At 37.1% G+C, this 20615-nt stretch overlaps 1 protein-coding gene across 2 annotated transcripts in view; it reads left to right on the forward strand.

The window, feature by feature from the left end:
- Positions 1–1169: 1169 nt before the first annotated feature.
- Positions 1170–20615, forward strand: part of BCL2 (BCL2 apoptosis regulator) — a 176800-nt gene continuing 157354 nt past the window's right edge. Inside the window, exons 1-3 of one of the 2 annotated variants that reach the window (XM_058176015.1) lie at positions 1170–1259; positions 1740–1937; positions 2193–3043. In XM_058176015.1, the coding sequence (XP_058031998.1) occupies positions 2510–3043 (534 nt within the window). In that variant the 5' untranslated portion in view covers positions 1170–1259; positions 1740–1937; positions 2193–2509. Of the gene's footprint in view, positions 1260–1357; positions 1938–2192; positions 3044–20615 lie in introns of those variants that run through there. The other variant, XR_009154279.1, reaches the window with a different exon arrangement.

The following is a 20615-nucleotide window of genomic DNA, read 5'->3' on the forward strand; positions in this document are numbered from 1 at the left end:
TGGCACCCTGTTGATACAAATTATTTCCTCCCCTTTCCCCCCCCCCCATATGTGTGTCCGGACGAATGGCAACTTCTCCGCACCCCCTCCCCCCCCGCTCCGATTTTCTTGGGGCAACTTTTGCTGGGAGACCCTAACAGAGGGGAACGGGGGTGGGGAATCGGTTCCACTGCACGGAGATGCCTGCTTCAAACGGATTAGGAACTATGAAGGACAGAGACGCGACGCGCCCCCCCCCTCCGCTTTGCAGACGCAGCTACATTTGCACTGATGGTTCATCGTCGCTGTTTAATGGGGTTTTAATTAAATGCTGTTTAATGTTTAAGTTACCTAAACTTAAGTGGCAAACCCCCCCCCCCAAAAAAAAACCTGGATGCGCATATTTTTGGCAGCTGAGACGTGACACAGCACACTTCCTCAACTATATTATTCCCCCACCCCACCCCGCTTTAGAGTCCAACGTTTTTGCGAAGCTGGAGATGGGCTGCATTTTGTAGCTCCCATAGGAGCTACTGGGTGGTCCCCGACAGGCTGTGCCTCCTCTTCTTTCTCGGCCTCAGTTTCTTCTTTGGAGAATCTAAGCGTCCTTGACCTGCCGCAGCGATGGGCCCGGCCAGTTACAACTCCAAAAGGAACACAATGTCTCCTTCCTCCCTCTCCCAGGGCGTTTTCGCCCTGAAAGCAATCCCAGGACCCCGCTTCAAAGTCGATCCATCCCAACCATAAACATGAATGAAAAGCAACCAAGGGGAACCTCCTGTCTTTTTCTCTTTTTTTCCTCCCCGGTCCACCCTTCGTGGACCACCCACCCACCCACACCCACCCCGCGAGGGCCATTGAAGCCTGAAGCCCTGGCGGAGAAGCACGCAATTCCAAGGTCGAGAAAAGGCAGGTCAGCCGCGCAACCATGCGAGCCTCGTCCGGGGCTGCAGCGGCGAAAAAGGCGAGAGTTGGCGCCCTCCCTCTGCGTCTTCCTCTCCCTCGCCCCCCCTCCCCTCCCCTCCCCTTTTCTTGAATGAAGAGCGAGGTGGGGCTAGAAGAAAGGCTGCCCCATTTGCCGAGCCTGAAGCGTTGGGAGCTCCCCTCCTCTGTCTCCTCCCCCCCGTGTGCGGCCGCATTGACTATGCCTTCCCCCGCCGCCGAGACCTCCCCATCGGCAGCTGGAGCCTCCGCGCCGAACGCAGCACATCCAATCTGGAGCCGACGCTGGAGAAGGAGGAGGCGCCTCGTGACTAGGAAGCTTTACGAGGCTGCCCGGGGTACCAAGGGCACCGGGGAGGGAGGGTGGTGGGGGGGAGGGGGGAATAATTAGGATCAATTAATACTTCAGACACCTCTTCTCTTTGCTTTTTTTTTTTTTGCTTCATACTTATTTGGCTCCTTCCCAATTATGGATGTGGGTCGGTCTGTCTGTCTGACTGCCTCCTGGAGTTAAGCAGTAGAAGGAGGGTGGGTGGGTATAATTTCAGAGAATGATGATGATGGGTGCTGATGGTTTAGGGGTATTGGGTTCAAGATCCGTGGTCTGAATGGAAACTACGTTGGTGGTGAAAAATCTGTGGCACTGGAGCACCCTACTTCATTCCAGAGCCTAAACTGAAAAATGCATTTCTCTGATGCTTTTCAGAATTTATTTTTACCCCCTCTGCTGCCTCTGTTTTGGCTTGGTCTCCTTTTCTGAAGTTTCAGAACCAGGATTTGTGAGCTCTGACACATCTTTGGAAATGTCACCCAAACAGAAATCCAAGAAATATTTCTGGAAATCACGCTAATTCAACAGGAGCTGAAGGCCTCTTTTGCTTCTTTATTTCTTTTTCTTTTTTGGAATCATCATCAAAAAAATCATTGTATTTAATATTTTAAGAAACCGGTGAAGTTTTTTTGTTTGCTTTTTCTCCTCTAAGGACGTTTGACAGGAAAGAACATTTCTAATTCAAGTAAGTATTTTCTACAGGGAATTTACTTCGTGTTAACTTTTCTTTATGGAAAAAATAAAAGAGTTTTGTTAAACGTGCTTTACATGAATTTGCATTGGAAACTGCTCTAATCTGTAAATCATTCTGAAGGGGGCGGGAGGAGAATTGAAATGTATGCACAGCATCTTCTTCCCTATTCTAGATCAGCATCTAGAATGGAGGGGGAAAAGCACCTGATTTTGAAAAAAGGTACTTGATCTTCTTTTTTCTTTTTAGATGTATTTCAACCCAAAGGAAGGAAGGATTCTGGACATTAATTTTGTAACAAATATTACATGTGGAATACAATACTGGCTTCATTTTAAATCTGGTCTTCATCCCCTACCATATACGAAAGAAGAGACGCTGGGAAGACAGAAATACATTTGAGATCTAAGGACTTCACCCCACCTCCACAAATGGAACTACACACAACAAAGCAACTGGATTCCATATAACACTGGCACTTAGTATTACTGGCTGCTTTAATTTTTGGGTGGGGAGGGGGACATTTTGTCTTTCTTTTTTATTCCCCTCCCAGCACTCTGTTGTAAATGATGGCTCATCCTGGGATAAGAGATTACAGTAACCGGGAGATAGTGCTGAGGTACATCCACTACAAGCTGTCACAGAAAGGATATGACTGGGTTGCCAGTGGAGACAGAGAAAATGTTTCTTCTGCTGTTAGGACCTTTCCTGCCCTTGGAGGACTGGTGCCTCTGCCTTCTGCTGCTGTTAGTAACTTGGCTGCCACTGAAGAACATCCTGTACCCCAAGTTGTTTATTCCACATTATGCCAAGCTGGTGATGAGTTTTCCCGAAGGTATCAAAGGGACTTTACCCATATGTCTGGTCAACTGCACTTGACTCCAGTCACTGCCAGAAGTCATTTCATGGCTGTTGTGGAAGAGCTGTTCCGAGACGGAGTAAATTGGGGAAGGATTGTGGCATTCTTTGAATTTGGTGGCATGCTGTGTGTGGAAAGTGTCAGTCGGGAGATGTCACCTCTTGTGGACAGTATTGCTGAATGGATGACTGAATACATGAACAGGCACCTGCACAATTGGATCCAGGACAATGGAGGCTGGGTACGTGGCTGGTTGTGTCCTTTGATTGTGTTTGCTTTTCAAAATATAGTAATCTCACTAGTTCAGGTTCACTTCACTGACATATTTGCAGTAGAATCAAGTATGGCTTGCATGACTAGTATTTTCTGTTTAGGAACGTCATTGGTGTATTAATCTGTGTATATTGGTTTCAAGCAATTCAACTCTTGCAGTCTAAATGCAACAGCCTGTTACCATTGAGTAGTTATTGAAATTTACCATATTATTGACCTTCTGTTACCAGCATGATCATTTCAGGGTAGAAAGTACACCTCTTTTCACCATCCTGCTTACTTTGAATGAACATTAATTGTCCTATCAAGGTCAATGTAGAAAGTAATGTGTTGCAGCAATATGGACGTGCAATTCCTTTTGGTTAACTGATGGCTGTATTGAGCTGTGTGCTCTCTCTGGTCAGAGGAAGTTCTCCCTATCTTTAATCAACATTTAGTCACTGATGTCATTCACTGGTTGTTGTGAAAGTTGCTGGTAAATGAGGTCACAAGCAAAGGAGAGAAAAGTTAGCAATGCAGCAGCTAATCATGGCATGTGCAGACATTTTAAAAAACAAATTTAGGCCATGGGTGTCAAACTCGATCGCATCATGTGACATTGCAACATTTTTTGCCTTTGCAGAGCTGGGGTGGGCGTGGCCTGCGTGTAATGCATCCAGCCCACGGGCCACCAGTTTGACACCCTTGACTTAGTCTGAAAAAAAGTAAAAAAAAAAACACCAAACCCTGTCCAAAGTGGATTGTCATAGTATTGTAAAACCTTCATGTTTGTGATGGATTTCAGACTTTCAATTGCACAAAGATGGAATTCTGGAAAATATATTTCACAATACTTCAACTGTTTATGAACTTTTTCTAAGTTTGGAGTCCTTATTAAGTATAGGTGACTACTTACAAGAGCCACCTTAAGCAGTTAAGCTTATAGGAAATAGCTTATACAAGTAAAGAAATTTGGAAATATGTCTGGGATAGCAAAGATATGCCGTGTTTCCTCAAAAATAAGACCCTGTCTTATATTTTTTTTAAACCCTGAAATAAGTGCTTGGTCTTTTTGTGTTGTGCTCAAAAGCTCAATTGGACTTATTATCTGGGGATGTCTTATTTGGGGGGAAACAGGCTAACAACATTTTCATTTATTTTTAGTATGATGTTATTTGACTACTATTCAGATGCCTTTCCTTTAATTAGTTCTTTGATTGTTTATTGTAATAATTTTTGGAATATTTGAATTCTACATTGTGGGTAGAGAGCTGTGTTTGTCTATGTGCCTAAACATTATGAATCTAATTTTTTCTGAATAATAATTTTCTTAATCAGATAAGGTACTAACAGATTTACTTTAGAAGTATGTGGATTCAGGAAGGAACCATTTTTTTGAAAATAATGGTACCTTTTCCAACCTGTTACAATATGAACGAAATATCTTTGTACAGATAAATATTGTCTTCTTAACTATGACATGTTATCATATTGGATAATCATATTAAACTGATTGGTTTTATTTGTTAGATTCAGTGCACAAGTAGAAAGTCTACATGATAAAATGAATTATATTAGAGTCAAAGTAGAATTAGAAAAATAGGCAGAAAAGGAGTACAAAGTTGATTTACTTGGATTTTATAATCAACCATAACACCTATTTCCTCCTCAAAAATTTTAGGGAATCCTAAAAAGAATAGCAAAGTTGAGTTAAGAGTATATGTCATTTTTCTCTTCTTAATGAAGAAATTGGGATGTTTGACGAAATTAGAACACAAGTTATAAACTAAGAGAGAACAAAAATACCCAAGACATATTTATGGAGTCAGTTGTGTCTAGAAAGTAAAGCCTTTATATTACTCAAATCAATCATATCCTCATCACATGTTATACATGGAATAACTGTCCATTTTGAAATTCCCTGGGTTTTCATTTTGAATCAACGTAAGCATCTTTTTCATATTACAGTTAATAATGTATGCATAATCTCTATGTATACCAGGAATATAACATGACAGGACCAGCAGCCTAATCCTATACCTAGTGTTGCCTACATTGTTTAGGAGAGAATAAATAGATACCTTCATGCAGCTTTGCTACCCATAATCAGATGCATGTCATGTCTTTTTAGTTGGAAAACCCTAGTGCAAATATTAGATATAGTATTTCAACTTCAAGAGCTTGCACACACACAGAACCTAAAAACAGACTCATACAGTACTTGGAAGAATGTAACAAAAGCAAGCTGGGAGTTAAGAAATACCAAACCAAATCCAAATATCCTTATTGCTCAACAAAAGGCAAGGAGAGGAACAAGACAATGTAAAACCCTCTTGAAAGATCATTCTTCTGGTAGTAGATTCTACTGCAGAAGACTCTCTTACCCATGTTCCGACCAGTTTAACATCTCATAGTCATTTGTTAATGAATAACCAATCTATATTTTTTTCTAGTCACTCCTTCAAGATTTCCATACTCCTGGACATGAGTTGAAAATATATAAAGTCGGGTGTCATTGCCATATGATGGGACAAATCCATCAGATTATCTCTCAGAATGGTTTCATGTAGAAGTTTAAAACATACCACAGAATTTTTTTGTCCATTTTTCTATCTGTATTTTTTCAAACCAACTTAACCCTAATTTTTCAGTAATTTCTTTATTCCTCCTTTCATTTTCCAAAACTTTTATCCAATCTCTAATAGTTTCTATATTTTCCTCTTTAATCACTTCATTACGTCTTATATTGTTTTTAATCGGCCAATTTCCAATTGTCTTCCCCAAAAAGATTATATCCGGAATTAAAATTTTAACAAATTTATTCCACATTTTACTTAATCCCTTTAACCAATAACCTCTAATTACACATTTTAAGTTTGCTTTATCTAAAAACCACCTTGATCCAAATTTCTCTATATCCCTTAACTCTAAGTCCCTCCAATAGTTATCTTCACCTTTAAATATTTTTACTACTATCCGGATACCATACGCACAGTAATAATTAAATAATTTGGGGATTCCTAATCCACCTTCCTTTTGATTTTGATACCACATTTTCTTCACTAATCTAGGTCTTTTCCCACCATTACAAAATTTGTCCAATTTTTTCTGATATCCTTCAATATCTTTCTCTGTCAAATTTAGCGGTAGCATCTCAAATAAAAAGTTAAACTTGGGCAGCAACATCATCTTACACATTGCAATTCTACCAAACCAAGACAACTTTAACATTTTATATTTGTCTACCTTCTTCTCAATTTCATTGATCACCACATCATAATTAAGTATCAGAAAGTAGTGAACTTACTGCAGGGCAATCCCCCAATGTTTTCATCTAGCTAACTGCCTTAGAAAGAGACCTGATCAACAGTATTGAATATCATCAAGAGGGTCAGCATAATCAACAGAGCATAGCAATAGCACTTAGACTTATATACCGCTTCATAGTGCTTTACAGCACTCTCTAAGCAGTTTACAGAGTCAGCATATTGCCCCCAACACTCTGGGTTCTCATTTACCGACCTCAGAAGGATAGAAGGCTGAGTTAACCTTGAGCAGGTCAAGATCAAACCCTGGCAGTCAGCAGAATTAGCCTGCAGTACTGCATTCTAACTACAGCTGCGCCACCACAGCTCATCCTTTTTTCCTATTTTTTTTTTCTAAATTAGAAAGAAATACAGAGTTGGACATTTCCTTTAGATCTTCCTGAAAAATGCAAAATTATTATTCAAAATAATTTAACATAACTTTTAGCCTCACTCTTTTATTAAAGTGAGAATGGTCTCCTTCAAGAATCATCCATAATATCCATTAACGCAGTTAGGCAAGTAATCTTTGGCAACTTCATTTATTTGCTTGTATGTTAGATTTATTTTTTATGTCTGTGGAGATTCTCAGTCATCTAGGTCATGGTTGTCTCAAAGATGCTTTTTAAAGAGGCAACTGGACTTCCTTTGAAAACATTTTGCTTTTCATCCAAGAAGTTTCTTCAGCTCAAATTTATTTTTCACCTTTCCTCTTGAAGTTCAAGATAGAGTACCTGGCGCTCTGACCTTCAATTTTACCCCTACATCAGTCTGGGACTAGATTAGACCAAGGTTGGCCCAAGGTCATCCAATGAATATTCATGTCTGATAGTAGATTTCAACTTGGGTTTTCCTAGTTCTAATCCAGCACAATATTTGTTACACTATACCACACATTAACAGCCAGGTAGGGAAAAGCCAAGTAAGTTGGCCACTCCAGCCAATTTAACCACATTCTAAAGCAGCAAAATTATGTATCATTTATTAAAACTGCACAATCAGGGATCCTCTCAGAATCTATCCTTTGCTTGGAAACTTAAATTTGAGAAAGCAGGAGCAATGTAACTTTCAAAGTATAGCACAAACATTTGACATTGAACTGCTGAAGATTCACCTGTAGTCTCTGCAGAGTTCAGAATGCAAGAAATGGTTCACTTGGCCGGATGACATTGTGCTGAAGCAGTAGGTTGAGAGAAAAATAAATCTTTTGCTTCTCTACTGCTATGACATAAGCTTCAACAAGAGTTTATTCATGTGTGTCAAATATGGCCTTAATCTTTACCAGTGCACTTCTAATTGTATCCCCAACTCTTTCATTTTCTTCACCATCTGTCAGAAAGAAATAATCATTTAGAGTGACTGTGTTAACTACCTAGGTCCTAGACAGTCTATCTAATAATTGTGCAATGATGCCATGTCACACATGTTGTCATTTCGATAGCCCTATTACCGATCCTATGCTAAAATGCCATTTTCAGGTTGACACATTTGTCTCTTAGTCATCAAATGCATTGCAATCCATCTGATGGCCATATCACGAAAGATAGGGGAATACTTTGAATTAACACATGTTAATTCAGAATTGGCTTCCTTTAAATTAAATTAACATAATTTCTATACCTGGCATATCTTAACTTTAACTTTGGAAAGTTCTAGAGAACAGCTTTTCTTCTACCCTAAAACTAGCTGTTACCACCAGATGAAACAAAAACACACGATTTACTTTCTGGGTGGCACAAAGAGCACAAATTATTTGCATGCCAATTTAAAATACCACAGTATTAATTTTGCAAAAAAAACATTAGTAGCAATAGAAACTGAGTATTAACTGTCTTGCCTCAAAGCTGCTAATAAGTAGGTTTTCCTGCATTGGGAAAAATAAATGTTTTCCAATTGTATCATTTGATGTTAATTGGTAGCGGCTGTGATTTCCCTCTTTTGCCCACTCCCTCTTCTAAAGAATTACTTTTTCTAGAAGTGATGAAAACTGATCAGCCATTTATACATTACAAATTTGACTTTGGTAGATATGGAGCATGATTAACATCGAGTTTATATTTTTCTTGGAAGAGTCATCGTTTGACAAGTCAAGTGTGGAGATACTAAATAGATTGCATATTAGGAATGCGTGATTATAGCCTAGCATATGGCTCTTTTTTTGCAGGGTTCAGATGTGCCAAAAAGATAAAATTTTAGATTCTGCTTTAGTAACCCATCAGAGAAAGCTTGTTTTTGCTTCCATTGCATAGCCTTTCAAATGTTGTTTTAACTGGAGGATGTTCATCTAATAATGTTCATCTAATAATAATACTAGAGCTGTATTTTGGAAAGTCTTAAAGTGCTCTTCCTGGCTGTGCTGAGTACATGGGACTAATTGCTCATTAAACATTTATTGAATAACAGTATTAATTGGTTCTTCTTACGAGTTTACCCTATCTGCTATTTTCAAAGTCCATGTGCATGCCGTTATGTATGGAGTCAAAATGCATCACTTATACACAAGAGGGAGGTATTGGCAGAGTTCAAGGAATTTGAAGGCTTATAGAATTAAAGAAGTCATTAGGAAAAAAACTCTCGTCTGAGATAATTATTATCATTATGGGGAGGGAAAGAAAACTTTTTAAAAAGTGCTTGTTCATTATAGAATTCTGATGGTTTGTTGAAATAAAACGAGAAAATCAGAAGGGATAAGGAATAGGGATGGGGACATGCCAGAATCTCAACCAAGAAGCACTTCACACTTCAGCAGTTTCTTGCATTTGTATATACAAATATATAATAGTGATTTCAGTTCTCAGTGAACTGTTCCTGATGTAACCCGAGTAATACAATCTATGACCCAGAGCAGTGTGTCTCAACCCTGGGACTTTAAAACGTGTGGACTTCAACTCCCAGAATTCTCCAGCCAACATAGGAGTTGAAGTCCACATGTCTTAAAACAGGGGTCTCCAACCTTGGCACCTTTAATCCTGGCGGACTTCAACTCCCAGAATTCTGGGAGTTGAAGTCCGCCAGGATTAAAGGTGCTAAGGTTGGAGACCCCTGTCTTAAAGGTCCCAGGGTTGAGGGAAGTCTTGCTGAAACTTGCTGAAGTACAAAATGTACGAAGAAGAGAAACATTTCAAAAGGAATACATGCCAAAAAAACTTCCTGTAGAAAAAAATTAATTGACTATCCACAACATGGTAATTAATTACTTGGGGGTGAGGGGGGGATATAAATAAAAAATAGAAAGAATGGAAAAAATAATGAAATAGAGCAGTGGAAGCATTGCATTCTACATTCTATTTTTTTTTTAGGTCCTGTACACTTAGGAGATTTTAATGAGAGCTTTATTAAAGCATTCTGTGTTGCTGAACAAAGGTTGTAATATCCCTAGGTCTTCCAACAGCTGCTGATATCCTAAAAAGAAAATGAGTGATAATAATCTTTAAGGTTACTTGATGTAGATGTGTCTTCTCACCTTGTTTTGGGACTCTCCTTCAGTTTGTGCTCACAGTTGAGAAGTGTTATAAGTTTCCTCAGGCCCCTGGTAAGTGGCACTTGTTGCATTGTGGGTGTTCAACTGGCTGTGAATTTCTTTGGAAAATGATTTTTTATTTGTTTTTTGTTTTTCTGTTTTGTTTTTGTTCTGGAAGACTATTGAAGAGGAGACCAGATATGTTTGATGAATCCAGGCTTATCAAGACAATATTTAAACTAGCATGTCTTTCAACTGGTTTCCTTCTGCAGTTGATCCTATGTGTAAACTCAACAAATAAAAACTTTTTGAGCCATGAAAGTTATACAGTATTAGTGATTCTTCATTGATGATCAGTTTGGCCAAATATATACATTTTATATACCCTGTTTTCCCCAAAATAAGACATCCCCTGATAATAAGCCCAATTGGGCTTCTGAGCACATGGCAATAAGGCCAAGCGTTTATTTCAGGGTTCAAAAAAATATAAGGGTCTTATTTTTGGGGAAACACGGTATTTACCTATTTCTCTCTTCACATACACCTGGGAGTGCCCAGATACCAGAAGCTAATTGGTTAATTTGTGATTGTAATCTCAAATTATTGGAAACAGATTGTGTCTTTACGGTTTTCCCTATAATCCTTCTGAATCCATTATGTAACTTGTTGGGTCTTGTGTGGTTTAACAGAGGATGGGGAATACCTTTAAAGCAAATAAAGATTTTGAAATATTTACTTGTTTCTATATTTAGAACTTTAAGATGCAGATTTGATAGTTTGCAATGTAGTATTTTGACTCTGTTGATAAAACAATGTTTATGCATATACACACACATACATACCAAAATGCTATTCCCTTTCAAAGTAAGCACCATTATGCAAAGTTAAGAAAAAGTGTATGTTGTAGTAAGCAAAATAAATTAAAGGCAGAAGATAAAGTACAAGGAAAGGAAATCTAAACCTAGTTTACTCCCAACATTATTCACTACAGCTGTCTGTACTTTTCTATCCTTGCAATCCATTCTTACTTCTGTCATGTCCATTAACTAATTCATATCTATTTTTAAAATATCCCCAGTTGATACACTTCTAATGACTTTTTTTTAAAAAAACTTTAGTTTTATATTCAATATACAGCGAAGAATTATAAAAGCAGAATATGACCTTATTTAATTGTTTAAATTGTTTTACTCCTAGCTCAGTGTTGCACTCATCAGTATGCATACAATTTATTCCCAAGCATACTGTTCTTACCCCATTCACCAATCATCCTTCAGCTCAATAATAGCACAACCATGTTCCATAATTCAACTCCAATTATTTTTGCATTACACAAGTTTCTTTTCTTTTGGTATTAGGGACCAATAACAACATTCTTTGAAACATGAGGAAGAGATAGTTGCATAATTACTCCATAAGCAATCCGCATTCACTTTTTAACATTTTGATAATTATGTCATCTTTATTTTCTTCACTATCTATTCTTCATTCTTATCGTTCTTCAACAGTCTGTCCACATTTATGGCTTCCTTTTCATTATTTTTTTTTGTTTGATTATGTTTTTCATGTCCATTTAAACCTATAAAATATTTCTTTCAACATTCATCCATTTTATTTTCTTCCCAAATACTTCTGCCACTTTTATTTTTAAATGTGTTCACCCTTGTATAGTTTGTTTGTGTAACGTCTACTGCTTTTCACCCACTTCAAAAACATTTTTATTTACATCAAAATTGTTCTATATTTTTCAGCCTCTTTTTATCTTGCTTTCTTTGGATATTTTGCAACTCTCCTTTTCTCTATGAAATTTTTTTTTTTTCATTTTTCATATTTTATTTATTGAAATATTCATTTACTGCAGAAATCATGCATCTTCTCATATGATTTTTACTATGATGGTATTCCAACATCTTTTTCATAGTTACTATAATGCCACATGCCTATCTGGTATTTTGGTTGTATAATGTTTCTCAGGGACGCGGTGGCCCAGTGGCTAAGATGCTGAGCTTGTCGATTGAAAGGTTGGAAGTTCAGCAGTTTGACTCCCTAGTGCCACGTAACAGGCTGAGCTCTTGTTACTTGTCTGAGCTTCTGCCAAACTAGAAGTTCGAAAGCACGTAAAAAATGCAAGTAGAAAAATAGGGACCACATTTGGTGGGAAGGTAACAGCATTCCATGTGCCTTTGACGTTTAGACATGCTGGCCACATGACCACAGAGACGTCTTCTAACAGTGCTGCCTCTTCAGCTTTGAAATGGAGATGAGCACTGCCCCCTAAAGTCAGGAACGACTAGCATGTATGTGTGAAGGGAACCTTTACCTTAATATTTCTCACTTTATTGCAGAGAGCTTCTGCATCATTTTTCCTTATGTCTAATTTATATTCATTTTGCTGGAAGATTAAGATCCCTTCTAATACTTTTTCATAAAAGACTTAAGTTTCTTCTTCCTGTAGTTGATTTAGCTTCTCTCCATTCATGTCCTTTTCCCTCCAAATTCCATCCTTTACTTCACCATTCTGTCCCAATTCTCTCATTATTTGCCACATATCATTTGTTTGTTTATGATCTTATATGAAGAAACTGGGTTTTTGGGGTGAAGTTGAATTGAGTAGACATCACAACGTTTTCCCAGGGTGTCATGTGCTACTACAAGTAGGAATTGATTTGCAAAATTATAGGCTGAAATGATAATATTTTCCAGCAGTAAAACTTCAAAGGCCATATAGATAGAATAGAATAGAATTCTTTATTGGCCAAGTGTGATTGGACACACAAAGAATTTGTCTTTGGTGTATATGCTCTCAGTGTACATAAGGAGAATAAAATACATTCATCAAGAATAAAAAGATACAACACTTAGTGATATTCAAGGTTACTAATAAGCTATCAAATATACTCAATATGGTAGAAACCATGCCATGTCCTTGGTGTCAATTAGTCCTTTAGCCCATAAACAGTGGACATAGCATTTGAATAAACTTTTGTCTGCTTTTCTACTGTTAGAATTAACTCTTGTATCCTTATAATGAACTCTTCTACAGTTATAAAACAGTTAGCTGTAGCACTCTGTGAAGTTTTAAGATAAAAAGCTATTCACAACTTTTTAAAAATGTATATGAAACCAAAGAGACCAAATGTCCCTGTGTTCTAATAATTCAGTTCTAGTGACTAATACTAGTTAACGTGTTCAGGTAGGAGAAGTGTTTATTGAAGGATCTTGTATCACCCAGGATCTTTGGGTTTTGATTTCCTACAGGAATCTCTCCCAATCTGCTGTTCTTCATTCTTGGCTCATGTCCTTTAAAGAACTAGGGTTTTGTTCTGTTTTTTTCTCAATGCCAAGCTTCTATGAAAATTCCACTTAACACAAAATTGCAAATATTTGGCTACCTCCTTTCTATAGGCATTCAATATCCATAGCATGTAGAATGTTGAGTGATATTGATGTTAGGGTGAAGAGAACAGATTCTAGAAATCTACAGAGAGTGAAAGATACAACAGGCAAAAATCCCCTTTTCTGCCCTAGGACTCTGTGAACAATCTGTGAAAAATTTTAATCTCCGTGAGAACTTCAGGGTCCTGCTCATGAAGAATATTATAAATGTTTTGTTCTTTATATTCCAATTTTAATAGATCGATTAAATATCGATTTAATATCACATATGAGTCTCTGTAATTTATCCAGTTAAGTCCCGGATGAATACATTTTGGTTGCTTCTGATTCTTGCCTTATGCTAAATCAGACTGTTGGCTTATCTAGTCTAGTTGTGTGTCAACTCTGGCAGTGGTTAAGAATGGGAATTTTAGTCCTACCTGAGAGAATACCAGAGACTTAAATTTAGGATCTTTTTGTAATCAGAAAGAATTATGCTTTAACAATGCTGCAGTTTTATAATCACAAGGCATTGTGATTTGTATGTGTTTGTAAAAGTGAGTGGGAGTACAAAACTCTGTTGAAAAAGTGCTTTTAGAGTCATATGCTTACCCTGCTGACTTTATGTTTGGCTTGTTTTTACATGCTTTTATTCTGCTATTGCTAAATTGCAGTTCTCTTTTGTTCCAGTTGACTGACTGCCTAATGTGCTTTCCAACTCTCTGTTGTGCTTTCTAGTCATGACGCAGTTCCAGTCTCCTAAATGTCAATGGTCAGAGAGTACCATAAGAAATTGCAGCTGCATGCACCGTCCATTCCCCCCCCCTTTTTTTTCCCTCCATGTTCGATTTTAGCTTGATAATCACATGCATATCCAAGAGACATCATGCATTGGCCAACCGTGTTTCAATGTTTTTATCTTAGTCTCTCTCTGGACCTGAAGTTCAGCCATCCTGCGATTCAGTTGAATGCATTTTTAATCATGACAGCAAATAGAGGTGTCTTTGTTGTTTCAGAGATGAAGTGTGTGGAGTTGAAAGCCTTACTGAGATTCTGTAATTGCACCTTTCTCGTTCAGCTAGTAATTCTCAGTTTATTAAATACGATGGGAAGTTTTTAGTGGGCTTTGGATGAAATCTGCAGAAATTAAATGTAGGACTTATAAGTCATAATTTTCATCCACGTAAGAATGGAGTAAATAAAACATAACTTTGCAAGTGTTTGCATATGCAGTGATGGTGTAATACTAGCTCATAGAAAAGGAGAATCATGTTTGGGGAAAAAAATATTTCGGGAAGAATAAAGAAAGATATGGATGGGAGGCTTGTGCTGCAAATGGTTGGAAAGAACATTATTAATGGTGAGATTAAATTGCCTTATTTGACAACACAATGAATATTTCTTATTAGAGAAAGAGATAGGGCTAGTCACTCTCAGTTTGTTGTAAGCTATTATTCAAGAAACAGTTGTACTCAGATAAATAATTCAATCATAGCAAATGGCAAAGGGGCTTGGTTATTATGTATGGAGCCTTGAGCAGCCATAAAATTTCATTTCCTGGCCAAGAATTTAATTCCTAAATGACCAATCAGTTATTCAAGTTGAGTGATAAACTCCTTCTTTTGATGTTTGTGGTCTATTATACATCTCTTTCCTTTCTCACACAAACTGGAAAATAGGGTTTATGCATCATTTATAATCTTCATGCAGCAAATGCTGGTTCTGCGGGACTGTGACCAAACAGTAATAAATACCTTAGCTATGAGAAGGGAATTGAGCTTTTTGGCATCAAAGATACTGTTTTTTAGAGCCATTTGGCACTGTGTTTTTCATTCTGTATCTAGCAAAATGATAGACTGAGGTATGCAGCATTATAAGTCTTTTCTTCAGAAGCTGAATAATCATCTATGAATATTTGGCATATGCAAATGTTGATGATGAGTTTTTAAGAGTTTTACCGTGCTCTGATTTTTTTGACTTCATTAATAATCTAAAAAATGGTTTTTGAAAATGGTATTGCTTGACAATTTCTTTTTAAATGCCCCACAAATTCATTTTTCCTTCCAAATGAGCACTGGTTTAGCAGCATTGTTGAAATAATACTGCAATTAACATTATAGATCCATTCTATTTTTAGTTTAATCATACTCATTTGGAGGTGTGCTAGATAAATAATTTTTTCTAGGAATATAGAAAAGTGCTTCTTAGACTGTGTCAAAACTATTCTTTTTCCCCCCAGTTGTTTCTGATTCTTGAAGACTTCTTGGAAAAAAAGTTTCTCCAGTTTTCTTGGCAAGGTTTTTCAAGAGGTTTGTCATTGCCTTCTTACTAGAGCTGACAGAAAGTGACTAGCCCAAAATACCCCAGCTGGCTTTGTATCTAAGGTGGAACTAGAACTCACGGCCTCCTAGATTCTAGCCTTATTCAAACTCATTACTTGACTATCAATAGCGCCTCAAGACTTCACATTTTTCCAGACCCAAGATATTGGACACTATAAATACAAGCCATGTACGCTAAACAGTGTACTAAAGGATTTCTAAATTTTCTTAACTTGTATAATACTTCCATAACAAATAACAAGCTGAAATTAAACATATTAACAGGGACAATCTATGGGTAGTGGTTATATTTCCCATTTAAGCTAGTTAAGTAATACATCCATTAAGGCTGGTGGGACAAGTTAAATAATTCAGCCAACTTAATTTTCTTAAACAACTTCATTATCCAAACCCACATCCACCCGCAACATTATTGGAAAGTTTTGAGGCTAGGTAATATATGTATGTATATCAAACAGCCAGTCGATTCAAATGTTGAGCGGTGCCAGGTGATTTGTTATTTTGGAAATATCTGTTTTGACCATTATGTGTTATTAATCATTTGGGGCCGCTACTATATTAGTTAAACATTGAAGCTCACTACTGTAGATTACTGAATACAGAGAGGTACAAATTACACTGGTTTCAATTCAATTCAATTCAATTAAATCTTTGTTGCTCTTCTCTGCCCTCTTTCTAGTTCCTCAGCATCCTTTTCATATTGTGCTACAAAGTGATAGGCAAGTGAAACAAAATTATTAAACAATGTAAAATAAAATCTTGATCTACCAGACCTCAATACAAGAAACTTCTCATTGAATGAACTAGTGTTCTGCACATCTCATAAAGCAATAGATTCAAAAGATGCAAATTGGAACAAGTGATGTTATTTGTATTATTTGCATAATGGCATCATAAACATAGCTTCATGAATAATAGATACCTCTCCCCTAGTTACTCCGGTAAAACATGTATTCACTGTAACACGTTCTCCTGAGAAGCAGATAACACATACTGTAGGTAGGTATGATATATTCCAGACAGAATTATCTTCCCCAAGTCAGAAGATACAAGACCCAATAGACTACTGAAGGCTGAATGCACTTCTGGATGAGTTATTTATTATCTCTTGTTTCTTTTGGGTGAAGACATGGCCTACCGTCCACTTTTACAGGAGCTGTGAAGTTTAACCAATAAGTTAAAGATAAAAAGGAAAAAAAGAATAATGTCATATTTCTGCAGCAGGTTCATATATAAAAATCTTTCTGTTGCTTTCTTTATAACAAACAATATTATATGTGTCCCTAATAGAGCATTGAAGCACTGTGTTCTCCTATTGTGTTAAATTATTGTAATATTTTCTGTTTCACAATTAGATATCTGAATTGTTCTTGATGCAGGAACAGAATTGCTTCTTGGTGACAGGAGGAATCTAGGGAATCTGAAAGAGCATAAGCTTTTCTTCAGCACTTGAATCACTCCTCTAATGGGATGGCAATGAAAAAAGATTATTTTGTGGTATAGAGGGTACAACTTTTCTTGGTTTGAGATTCACAGCAGGCTTTGTGTGGCATGTGCATTCTAAACCGGATAGGACCAAGGCTACTTTGGGAAGATTAGTGCATTAATGTTAAGGCATCTTTTTCTTTTTTTTCTTTTTTTCTTTTTTTCTTTTTTTAAATAATAATTCAATCTTCAATTAAACAGTGTGCCATTTTGCCCATACTATCATTGTCTCCTTCACTTGTTCATCTTCCAATTTAATTCCCAGTAAGTAGCTATACATTTTCTTTATCAATTTTTCTTCTGTCCCTATTAATATCTTCTCTAATTCTGTTAATTCATTATAAAAACCGTATAGTGTAACATCTTTCTCATATCTAGAATGTAGCTGCACTTGTGAGTATCATGCCATATCAATCCTTAGATTACTCAATTCTTGTTTAGTTTTGAGTTCCCCCTTTTCATTCAAAATATCTTTGTACCTCACAATATTTTCCATGTTAATAACATTTGGGTGAATCAGTGCTTCCATTGTTGAAAGCAAAACTGGTATCCTCAAGTAATGTTGTTCTCTAACATTCTCTCACACTAACAATAATGCATTCCTAATATAATGTCTTTGAAAGTAACCATGTATTTTATTTTTCTCATACAACAAGAAGACACCTATTTCATCCCCTAAGCAAAGCTGTGACAATTCTTCTCCAGCCACATTTTTTTGCATCTTTGAAATAAACAACCTTTCCTTCTTCTGGTTGATAAATACCTTAGATATCAGGCACTTTTGGAAAGGTGCATAATCAGTTTTATATTTCCTTTTGTTGTCAATACAAATTTACCATGGTTTTTGACAGGGGCAATTTCTCCAATCTGATTTGGCATTCAGTTTGGAGAACTTGCTCCAAAATGACTCAGTCTTTGAGTTTGAGATACTTAGAAATAGTCCAGTCCAACTCATTGTCTGCATCTGGAGTAAAATTAGGAAACAAAATTGAACTCTTCTTCCATAATTTAGCATGGGAAAACACAAATAGGTATAATATTATTGATATTTGTCAGAAATAGGACTATACAGTATATGGAAATGCTAAACTTTTATAAGAATATGGAATATGCTGAATATGGAATATGCTGAATCATTGGATTGGGTCTTGAGCCATGTTCCTTTTTATCAGATTGTTTTTTAAAACTAAAATTTTCAATGGGTTGAATTCACTCTTAGTGATTAAATGGACACATCCACTTATAAATTTTCTTGAAGAAGTGATTTGCTGTTGTCTTCTACATTGCTGTCCTTTGGAGAAGACTAGAATTCTTGTAACTGGAACTATATGGAATTGTAAAGGTTCAAAGCCATTTTTTTCCTAGCATGGCAAAAGAAAAACCTGTTTTGAATTACCCTACTCTGCTTCATTATCTAAATCAAATGTGATCCATAGTCTCTGGATCAATTGTGCTTGGTATAACAAATACTATCCATTAGAGGGAAAATGGCAGACTTACTATTTAAAAGTTAGATGGCTTAAAAAAGAAATCCAAAGAGTCAAATAGAATGAACTCGGGGGGGGGGGGGAAATATTTCTGAACTTCTGAAATTCAAAGCAACCCCCAGTGCTGTCAAATATCATTTGATAGGGAAGACAGCCTCACAGTGTATAAAATTTGTTTCCCCTCCCCTCCCTTCTTATTTTGGAATGGTAATGACCTGAAACAAAAGCATTTAAGGGAGATTAGGGTTAGCAATGAGGACAGCGCATTTCATACTGGTATAGCTTTCTGCTGACTCAGCAATGGAGTAGGAAGCATATCAGCTCAAGAGTGAGGAAAGGCACTTTGATTATCGGGAAGATATTTCTGTAGGCCTGAATTTGCCCAAGTAGTGAATTCATGTAGTTCAACCATCTTCGACAACAATATTTTTCATCTGAGCATTCTTATTTTATTAAATTATGGAATCAGTTGTGCACTGGAATGCTCAATAGTTTGGAAGACTTCCAAGCAATTAGTTAAAAAGAAACTCTCAGTGCCTAGCTTGAAAGCTCAGTTCTATTGTTCATGCAATTAATTATAAGCAACTTATTGGGGCTTTTTTTAGAGCAAAAGTTTTCATATATAAATCATTCTTGAATATCTGCAAGATGAATTGTGGGATCCAAAAATTCATAAGGAATAGAATTGTTGGTTTTATTCTGCTGATTGAAAAAGCAGCACAAATAGCGCACAATTTTTTTAAATTAAGGTTTATGTTTTGGAATGAGGAGAAATACCAATTCTACTAGTTGTGAGAGATTTTTTGTTTTACTTGTTAACGAGGTTGTTTTTCTTAAGTAGTTATTAATCTTATTTTAGTTCCACCCTTCGTGTTCTTTCCACTGTACAGAGAGTCCCAATGGATTGTTGTTCACAATATTCTGATGTCTATTTTTATACTTCACACTCTTCATAAACAAAGGCACCATTTGTCATCTCTACCTAGCCAGCAATATTATTTCCATTTTGTTTAATTTACAAACATTGGAGGATGAAAGGGAAAAAAAGGACTGTGTTTTCATGTTATGCTGAAATGCAGACTGAAAATGAGCTTTGCCAAAAAAAAACTTAAATTGAGGAGAGAAAGTTAATCAGATTTTCAGCAACCGATACAATTTTGGAATATTTTGCCAATAAACTGTTAATAAGGTTTGTGAATCTTCATTATATTATTGCTTATCAACCAGTCATATGAAGATGCATGATGCTCTAACCTAGTCAGGTGGCATAGTGAGCACAGAGGATGACGCTTGTAGAACAGAGGGAAGATCCATTCCCAAGGCAACGATCAGATAAACGAGGCCAAGAAAATGCCTTAACAAAAATATCTGTCTCCCAAGCTTGCAAGATTTTTTTTACTTAGCTCCGTGATGGCGAATCTATGGCACGTGTGCCAGAGGTGGCTGCAGAGCCCTTTCTGCTGGCACGCGCACCGTCACCCCAGGTCAGATCTCCGTGCCGTTTCTTTCATGAATTTGTGTTTCCCTGCAAACGACAAAACAGAAGCTCATGGAGACTTCCGGTTTGGCACCGTAGGTGATGGCGGTGATCTTTACGATCACCAACCTCTGGATTATGTGGAATCGCTAGGACAGCTTAAATCTGCTGTCCAGCGGTTCGGAAAACCCCCTCTTCGGGAGAAGGAGAAGGTGGTGAGCTGAGGGCAGAGGTTGAATTTCCCTAAAGCCCCTGAGAAAAAAGGGGTTTGAAGGGTTAAGTTCCCTCCAGTAACCCGAAGTGCTCCAGATCCGAGGATTCTTCTGCTTTGGCGGAACCAATCACCACGACCAAACGCCGAGATTTATTTTGGACAATAAAGGATTATACCGGACAGAACGAAAGTGGGAGAACTTTATGCAAGTAGCCAAGCCGATTCCCCGATACTTTGTAACAAGTTTGAAAACAGTAAAAAAATGGAGGCGAATTGTTAACAAGTTAACGAGTGGAAAGCGAAAGTGATACTTTCAGCGTTTGTCGTCTGCAGTTGGTAATTTGCATGTTACTTGCTGCTTTAACTCTTTAACTCTTTGCTGCCTGCTGATAGAATCTAGGGGAGATTTTTAAATA

Source organism: Ahaetulla prasina, chromosome 3 (assembly GCF_028640845.1).
Source record: "Ahaetulla prasina isolate Xishuangbanna chromosome 3, ASM2864084v1, whole genome shotgun sequence".
NCBI classification, from domain to species: Eukaryota; Metazoa; Chordata; class Lepidosauria; order Squamata; family Colubridae; genus Ahaetulla; species Ahaetulla prasina.